Below are 9,907 nucleotides of genomic sequence, written 5' to 3'. Positions count from 1 at the left end.
CAAATTTTCCGAGACATTCCGACGATTTCCGATAATTACCGAACGTTATGCACTGTGAACACAGTGCATTGTAAAATCAACAAGCACTCACTGATTCTGAATGCATGAATGAGGAAGTGTGTTATTTTCCCGGCTTTTACTAAATTGATGGATTTATGATCAATTTAGAGCATTCTTTTCATTAGAAGCGTGTACTTATTCATTCCATGAGGCAAAACATTCTGTGAAATATTGTGACTGGCAATTTTTGTTGGTAAGAAAAAAGATGTGTGTTTTTGTTTTTCTGTTGTTTTCTCTTTTGATTTTTTCAGCTGTCTTTATCACCACTCCCTAGAATGCAAAGTCACCATGCTTATGTACTTTTATCAGCAACGCTTATGCTAAGACTAATGCCAGTTATCCATGGATGTCACGTCTCATTGCGTACACAACACAACTGACTCCCATCACGTTCCCGTGCACCCGTGGCCGTTATTCCGTTAAGTCCCCAACAGGTGATGTAGACACGACGCGTAGACGTCTCCTCCAGTCTCAATCAAGACTGTTGGATGGAACGACACGCAGTGGAGCAGAGTAAATTGACACGATTCAACTTCAAGGTTTTCTTTTATCATCGGCAGTCGGATGTATCATTTATTCCCAAAACTGCACGGTGGATCACTTCCACTCCATATGATAAAACATCAACAGTGAACAGGCCCTTTGCCAGATACACCTAGGGTCTGCAAAACAAACTATCATTTCAATAGGTTTTTACGGTCAATGACGCTCACTCAGCAATTGTCCCCTCCCGCCAGGACAATTTCAATTTCACCCCCCCCCCCCCCCCCGTTAACCAATGCAGGTTGAGCACCTACAACGATACATGTTGTCTTTTAGTGATTACTAATACATGTAGGTGTAATATTTATTAATTTCCTATATTTCAGGTCATAGTGAACAGTTTTATTGTGGGTCGAATCTTTCACCCCCGCAATGGATCATGCAAGTCAGGGAGAAGAGCTTGGAGCTGGTGGAGAAATGGGCGCTGGGGTGACAGTCAAAGAAGGCTGGCTTCTCAAAAGAGGTATTAGCACTGAAAAAAGAGTGTGAAATTGTGTTCAATATTGATCCATCCCATTCAAAATGCTTTAAAAGCTTTGGATAGAAATTGATAATTGGACCAATCGGGCAGTTTTAAGTGACGTCATCACCTACCATGCTGGAGCAAGTGGAGGGACAGACAAACGAAACCAAGCCCAAAATGACCATGACAGTATTTGATTTAGTTAAAGGGGGACTATTATAGGCAGGAGCAGAGGGGCTAATTTGGCCATTTTCAGGTGACTGATATACACAGTGAGGGCCCTGGGTCATGTCAGATTCAGCACTTAATATATTCCTCGTAAAAACGTGAATCATTTCGACGTACTCTGAGATGTAAGCGACTCTATTGACAATTTGATAACTTTGCTGTTTGACCTACTTGTATGACCATATTGTATACAAATGTACTTTTATTTGCAGGTGAACACATAAAGAACTGGAGACCAAGATATTTCATTCTAAGGGATGACGGCACATTCTATGGATTTAAGTCACGACCTGAGGGTGGGTCAATAAGTGATCCATTAAATGACTTTACTGTACGAGGTACGTTGGAATATTTTACACTTGGGGAGAAACACTAACAAATGTGACCATTCAACTCGGGTGATAACACCCTTGTGTTCAACTTGACATCGAACATGTTACATTTGTTATCAATACCCCAAACCTCTTTTCCCATTGACCAGATTATACTCTTAATTCAAACCAGGAAATAAATATTTGCCATTTTGGAAAGTATTGGCAAGTTTGGTGTAGCTTCTAACAAGTATTTTTTTCAATCCTGTAACATATTTTTTAATTCAACAAGAATTTTTTGTAGTGAAGGAAGTTAAATAAAATCTTTCAACAAATACCAAGTTTGATAAAAAGTTGACAAAAGGCAATGAACCAACCTTCACATCGAATGTGAAGCATTGCTAAGTGAAGCGATGGTGTTGTCCAATCAAATTCATCCAGTATCCTCCACAGCCTTTGAGTTGAGGGGGGGAATCTTAACGTTTTTTTCCGTTTTCGCCGCATTTTCGCGCACACTTGGAAAATTGTTCTTAAATTCTTGTCAAAAGGTCCTGTTTTGAAGATTTCAAGGACTTCTGCAGCATAAAGGCATTTGTGGTCGTATAGCATTTTAAGGTGGATAAAACGAATTAGGTCATTTTCAACAACAACAACAAATTTTTTAAAGGGTGTGAAGAACACCGTCATCATATCATGAGGCAGTACGTAATGGGGTTAATTTCATCTGAAACTCCCTCAGTGTTTTACTTAGCTTGTTATGATGAACGTGTCGACCTACCATCATTTTTGCAAGGTTTTTTGCACAGATGCCAATCATGCCAATAACAGTTGTTTAATACAATTTTAAAAGTCATATTTTTACAGTTAGCCAATTAGCAAAATTCGAAATTAATTTTTTCATCAAATAATTTCTTTATATCTGCAGACTTGCCACAACAAATATTTTTTCAATACCTCTCCAAATATGTACTTGAGAGTTAAAAACATGCACTCGTCTAATTGATAGGCCTCGACCCTCCAAGCTATGAATATTCATTAGTGGTCTTGTCTCTAAATGTGTCAAAACAGCCAGTCAAAACATGGTCAAAATAGCCAGTGAAGGAGACACTGCAGTTGATTGTCAATACAGTGATGAGGCTATTTTTACTTTACCTTGTTGAACGTTAAGCTGATCGCCTGATGAAGAGAAACTCAGTGCAGTAATGTCAGTTCTTGTTGTCAAGTACCAACATAGCCAAGTCGATTATGTGCCCACAGTAACCATGAATATTTTGAGAGTGTTTAACTCTCAAGCCAAAACGCCTGTGTACGCCCGCAGCTTTTTCCTTCAAACACCCGCAGACACTCGTGATTTAGGAGTGACATCTGCTGTGAAAGTGCTGTAAATCAAAACATCGTTCTACATGAGCCGATGGGTGATATGAATAAAGACTAGCAACTGGTATGCTTTCATCTAAAACCCCATGTACATATTTTTATACCAGGTCTTTCAGTACAAAATTGAATTCAGTACAAAATTGAATTACGAATTAAAAAGAGAAATTGAAATAAAGGCATTTGCTCGACTTTATTCATATCACCCGATGTTTGGAGCCAAACTTCTGCTCAGTCATGTAGAACAGTTAGCTGTTACTGATGAGTAATACTTCAAATTTATGTTGAAATTGCTTGTTTTTCTTAGGAATTTTTCTGGAGGAACAGATGTTATTTTAAACAATTTAAAATGCTGGCGTACAAAGGGTTAAATTATGTTAAAAAGAGAAATTGAAAAAAGGCAGGGTGCAGCTACGTACAGTGCTTATTCACTCTCCAGCTGAAACACTGTTTGGGACACACCCTGTTTTCCTTAATTACATTTAAGGCTTATTTTACCGTGGCTTCATCCTGTCCATTGCATTCATGTCAAATGTCAGGGGGTCTGTCTCATTTCTTTTTTTAATTTTGACCACTCCCGGGCCCTAATTTGGGGGCCTTTGCTCTCGTTTGTCAACAACTTTGCATGTCAAACAGCCAACTGACCCTGTATATAAATGTAACTAAATATGCCACTGTCATCAAACATAGGTAATCAGAGACAACCAAGCACTCAAACAGTCTGATTGTTGTTGTTGTGACACGTCGTCAAAAAAAAATTTTGTCACTGCGTGTAATGTTAATAACTTGGAGGTGTTAAAATTGGCGAATAACACTCTAACCCATTGATGACGTTGGAACGAACTAAATAAGAAAATATTTTGCGGAAAAACATGTTTACAACAATTTGGGAAGAATATGCCTATGCATATCAGGGTTTCCGCCAGAGGGGGGATGGGGGGGATTCATCCCCCTAAAATATTTCAAGGGGGGATATCCCCCCTAATTTTGAGCACTAAAGTTTGTTTTACTGTCAAATGAGTAATTTTCATGATTTGATATGTAAAATAAGAGCATTTGGGAGCCAATTGTATAGCGGTTTTAGGGCCAAAAAACGTCTCAAGAGGGTCATATACCCTTTTTAAGAAAAAAAATTTTAGAAAAAAATTTTTTTTTTGCTCCCCCTTAAATTTAATCCTGGCGGAAACCCTGCATATGATGTGATCTGCCATGACTGGTCCTATTCTGCGAATACCTCCCTGTATCATGCCAGGCTCCCTTTTATTCAAACGGGCGCAGCAATTTTCTTTTTAATAGGCATTTTGCCTGTTGAGAGAAAAGAGCACAAATATTGAAGTTAATATCATTAAAGAAAAGTTTCCTTCACAAAGGAAGATCGGCACTGACGGAGAAGGGGAGGGCATGAAGACAATTGCCTCTGTGAATTTCAAATCCTGGTCATGACCTGTCTGCATTTCCCTCCCTAAAATATTGAGGAAAGAGAGTGTATTACTTAGGTCACGTGAGCGTATGAGAGACTTTTAACTTGGCTGAGTGACATCAATACTGACTTCAGCTTTAGTGAGAGCTGGAGTCATAGTCCCTGGCCTACATTGTACATGTAAATTACATGAACTCGCAACCTGCCTTGCCCATGTTGCAACACCAGATATAGCCACCGTTCTGCTTCACTTGTCTCACGACCAGGTTCAAGTGTAATATCGGATGACAACTTTACCGTAGTTGATATTTATACGAAACCCGAACTTTAACTCTTTCACTGCCAATAACGTTTTAAAACGTTATTGAAAATATGTCGCTAAATTACCAATAACGTTTCAAAACGTTATCTCAGTGTTTCCATCTACTCATCGAAAAGTAAACCAAACTATTGATTCTATTTGATTTTAACCTCCCGACATGTCTTCGGAAGTGTCCTCGGAAGCATTCGGTTCAATCTCGTCCCCAGGAAGTGGGTATTTCGTGTCAGGTGAATTGGTGAAGATAGACCAATTTGAGATCAATTTACGTGATCAGCCTGATTCTGATGGTGATAATGACCAGGCAGTTGGGGGTGATGATATAAGTAGTAGTGACAATGAATCAGGTGATGGTGGGCAGGGGACGCAGCCTGCTGCAGGTGGGAATCAAGCTGCACATGCCCGAGGGCATGGTTGAGGGTGCCAAAGAGGGCCCCCAGCTCCTGCTACAAAAAAGTGGTAAAAATAGCAAAAATGCTGGCAAGATGGGGGAATAACTTTAAAATAGGGCTGGCAGTGAAAGAGTTAACATCCAAACCATTGTCAGTGTCTGATAGCCATGATGAACCCTCTTTTATTAGGTTTGGCACCAATACAATTTCTTTAAGGCTACAACTACATGTAAGCAGGGTTAATGGAAAATCAATCTGTTTTGTATGGGCGTCGTATGCATCACTCAGAAGTCTATTGTCTTGTGTTGTATTATAGGTATGAAAGAGGTGTGATATTTCAGACTTAATCGGAACTCCACGTCACGTTCGTCATCTAGGGAGAAACTACACAACAACCACAACAGAAATCTGAACTGAATTGACACCAGGGTTACATACAGAGGGGTGGACGGGGGACATATCCCCCCATTATTTGGGCATGGGGAATATATTCCCCCCCCCCCCCCATCATCCTGGTTAATCAATTTTTTGAAACTTATGTTTAAAGTCTAAAGTGGCATTCTAAGATACTATTAAAAGAAGCAGATTTAAGCATTTTCAGGTGCAAAAAAAGCTTTAGGAGGTGTCAGTTCCTGTGTCTTCACTCGCATGCAGAAGGACTATTGATTTGTCCTCTCTGAGGAACAGTCTGTTCTGTGTATCAGGTGACTTATCTGACTGCTGTCTCAGGTCAAAGCTGTAAGGGGGCGTGTCAAAATTACTCTGACGCCAAAGGCCCAGTTCGTCTTGGACCCGAGGTAAAGAGTAGGATTGTCACATATGTTACGTCATGAAATGGACATGTCGTGTGGGATTTAATATTTTCCCTGGTGGTCAAGTAAAGGTCTCTTCTTTCTGTCAATTTAGTTAGAAAAGAATTAATTTAAACCAATACGACGGTCCCTATTTAAAGCTGACATGCATGTATAAAAACGGCCAAGCTAGAATACTCAAACGCCCGACCGCCAAACGACCAACTGCACTTTAAACATGATAGACACCCAGCGACTGGTCTCACTTGACTGCACAAACAACAAGTTTGTTGATGAGACAGGTCACAGAGTCGCTCTTGTGTAAAGAATAAATGAAAAATATTCCTTGAGCGGGTTTGAACTCGGGACCCCTCGACACTAGATCCTTGCCGTCTTACCCACTATGCCATGAAGCCATTGTTGTGAATGAACATATTTTCAGTTTTTCTTTTCTCGTACAAACTTGACAGAATGTCGTCTTTTGTGCCATCTGTACCATTTTCAGTTTCAAAGTGGCCTTTAAAAATTGCCCTTTTGCATTATTGGCAAAGTGAATTCATAAGCAACATAATCAGGAGATGAACATGACACCCTGTGATGATTATAGGAGCACGCAGCTATTTTTGGAGTTTTAAAGATGCAAAACAATTTCCCCTTTGCTAGTATAAAAAAACATGCATGTATTGAGGAACTCTCTGGTTTGGTGGAATTCAATTTCAAGCAATTGATTACGTGAGGTCACAATGGCCACTTATAGTAAGATTCATGTATCTGAACTGATGCTCATATCTACGCTCCACATCCAGTGCTCTGTTGGTGAATATGGTAGCGCCACTGCGGCCTGCTGGTAACTAGTCTATCATGTATTAGGGCGTTTGAAACCTGGCTGACCAGTCGTTCAAAACATGTTCTCCAACCTGCGAGCCCACATGGCATGGCAAATGACATCACGAGAGGTGAATCTGGAATACAGTAGCCCAGAAGGCTCACTAAAAATTAACCATTGATTCAGTATTCAAACCTCAACTTCAATTTTGAACCGTTAGCCCGATAGTAAAGTAAGTTATTTTCGAGTTAGAAAACATCAAACATACATTTGCAAACATGCCAGGTCCATATATTGCATTTTGTGTTTCAAGAATGAACCTACTGGGCTTTCGTACCAATCGCCAGGTCCGGTCAGACTCCTCGCGCCCGAACTCGGCCATTTAAGCACAGTTTGTGTCTTCCTGCATAGATCCCCTCCCTTCCAAGACTGACTTCAACAACAGATTTTTTGGAGTACCACATATCAGCCTCAAACTATCCTGTCAAAAGTTCACAATGATTGTTATATACATTATGTAGTTTTGGAAAGTTCTAGAGAACTGTTGAAAACAGTTTCAAAAGCAATTATACAGACATATGAAATGATGGAAAGTGCTATTCACACAAAACAATTTTTTGTAGTGGTAGAATTTTGTGGTTGGAGAGGTATTTTTTGTAACTGTCTCAATTGCTGTGAGCTCCTTGAATTTCTGCAGTCTGGTCAGGTTTTTATCAGTTGATGCCAGAAAAAGAGATAAACACATTATGCCATTGTTTGCCGTCTCCCTTAGACAATCAGTGTTCGTTGTTAACCAGGTTTTTTAAATAAAAGCGGTCCTCAAATCACCTTATTTGGCCGGGTGTTTTACACTTGGTAGGTTGAACAATGTCCCCCAGTAACACAAAGAAATCTGTGAGATTTTCTTATTCATTCATTGATCTATTATACAGGGCGACCCATAAAAAATGCAACCCATGAAAATGTAAAATGAAATTAACTATCACTTCGGTTTCCACTCTTTTTCGCATGTTGTCTTTTGTCATTGCAAGACCTTCACACAAAGTTTCAAGCCTGGGGGTCAACAAAACAGCCAGTGTGGTATGCGATTGTTAAAAAATGGTCAAAATTTCCAATACCATTAAAATAAATTCAAGCACAGTCACAAACAATGTGTGAGGTACCCGATCGGTTTTGGGCCCGATCCGAAATCCAAAATGGCTTCCAGGGTGCCATTGTCATGTTTGTAGTGGTCCATGATGATTTTTATTATCATTCATTCAAAAATCCACCTGATCAGCATTTGAAGCGAGCGTCTTGTTTTTTGTTTTATGTTGACATGCTCTCCAGGAGTGATAACTATGTTGTGCTTGTTGTAAAGCCAATTAAAGGGGTACGCCATTCATAATATCTGGTGGTCAAGGAAAATAGAAATGCAGTTATACACAATGCCGTAGTGCAGTTATTATGTGTACAAATTTGTTTAAACTTGGTATTCATAGTATTTGTATATCAGTCTACACAACGGCATTGCTGAAATTTATAATTATTACGTATTTACGCAATAGAGAATTTTCAAATTCAATTACAAATTTCAAATTTTTAACGAACAGCGTTTGCCTTTAAAGATCACTTCTTGTTCTAGAAGTTGTTTTTCACTCAAGAATGCAGAGGCAGGGTTTTCTTTACTATGTAATGGGGAGGTAGCTAGTTATGTCTCTTCCCAAGGACAGATTTTGAAAAACATGTTTTTCATGCAGTGTAGGTTGCTGGTGGTAAATAACACGTTTTCATGCACAGTAGGGAGCTCGGGAGCAGATCAAGGGGCCGTAAAAAGAGGGGGTGTGCACCTCATTTCTCATCAAAATTACTGGTATGTTCCAAAATTTCTTGGTCACTTTCAAAGATTTTTATTACTTTTTTGAGGGGGGAAGGGCGTGTGTCTGGTGCGCTGCTCCCTATTGGATATGCTCCTGGAACTAGCATTGTTTCATTTGAGAGTCCAGAGTTTTAATTACAGACACGTGCTGGAATGATTTTCGTGCCCGGCAGTTTATCCACACTTCAGAGAAGATGCGTGAATGGTCTCTCTCTCCTTGTTCTTACAGACTGTCAGCTGATGCGGCAAGAGAAACCGAGGCCCAACACATTTGTTGTGCGAGGGTTGATGTGGACGACCGTGGTGGAGAGGATGTTTCATGTTGATACTCCAGAAGAAAGGTAAAGCAGCGCCCCCAGCACATGTGCTGTGCAGAACTGATGTGACAGCGCTTTCGCAGTGTTTCGTATATTTAAATGAGATATGATGATGTGCTGCAGCACCTTTGCATCACATGCATTTGTGACTCGCTCTACCAAAACTAGGCGCTTGTCGCATCTGAACTCGACAGGTTGATACGGACTTGTTGTTCATTTCCCTATTGTAGACCTTTTGTGAAATGTGATGGTTGATACGGACTTGTTGTTCATTTCCCTATTGTAGGCGTTTTGTGAAATCTATTACAAACTGATTTGGTCACATTTCACAAAAGGTCTACAATAGGGAAATGAACAACAAGTCCGTATCAACCTGTCAAGTTCAGATGCGACAAGCACCTAGTTTTGGTAGAGCGGGTCACATTTGTGCTCCATGCAGCACCTTCACCATCCTGTTAATATCCGGCCATGTCACTCGATATATACCTACTCCCTCGGAAACAAGCGTAAGGAGATGTCGTGTCGTAGGCCCTGTTTGCAAGAGGATGCACTTTCACAGCACTGATGCCTCTTTGTAGCACTTCTAAATAATTTTAAATGAGGTGCTAAAAATAGCCCCCGGGAAGGCCTAAGCATCGGTCAATCATGAGAGTGTATACGTTGTAGCCATAAAACAAGCCAGGCCTTTTCACATTTCTCAAACATATGTCATGAAATCTAATAAAGGATACAATTCCGTCCGAGGGGGTAGTCCCCATGAGGGCGATCATCGTAAAACAACTTTCACAGATCACATGAATTGGTTTCTACCCATGCCTCCTGTTGACATTTCTCATTTCCGCTCCCTCTCAGGTTATCTAATGTGGTTCTCTTGATATTTTCTTGTTGCCTTGGTAACTGATAATAATGGTCACTTAGTTACGGAATAAGGCAAGATATTGTCAATGTGTTCAGGTTGTTTACTCGGCTTGGTCTGCCAGGGTTGTAGGAAGGAGGGGGGACGTG

General features: G+C 40.2%; 1 protein-coding gene across 2 annotated transcripts in view; it reads left to right on the top strand.

Annotated features, from left to right (window-relative positions):
• The first annotated feature begins 76 nt into the window (after positions 1–76).
• The window catches only part of LOC135485700 (RAC-beta serine/threonine-protein kinase B-like), a 39,797-nt gene continuing 29,966 nt past the window's right edge, over positions 77–9,907 (top strand). For both annotated transcript variants that reach the window (XM_064768092.1, XM_064768091.1), the window contains exons 1-4: positions 77–253; positions 930–1,066; positions 1,507–1,632; positions 8,815–8,926. In XM_064768092.1, the coding sequence (XP_064624162.1) occupies positions 976–1,066; positions 1,507–1,632; positions 8,815–8,926 (329 nt within the window). In that variant the 5' untranslated portion in view covers positions 77–253; positions 930–975. The remainder of the gene's footprint in view (positions 254–929; positions 1,067–1,506; positions 1,633–8,814; positions 8,927–9,907) is intronic.

The sequence above is a fragment of the Lineus longissimus genome, chromosome 3, assembly GCF_910592395.1.
Source record: "Lineus longissimus chromosome 3, tnLinLong1.2, whole genome shotgun sequence".
Lineage (NCBI taxonomy): Eukaryota > Metazoa > Nemertea > Pilidiophora > Heteronemertea > Lineidae > Lineus > Lineus longissimus.
This window is presented reverse-complemented; position numbering and strand designations above follow the sequence as displayed.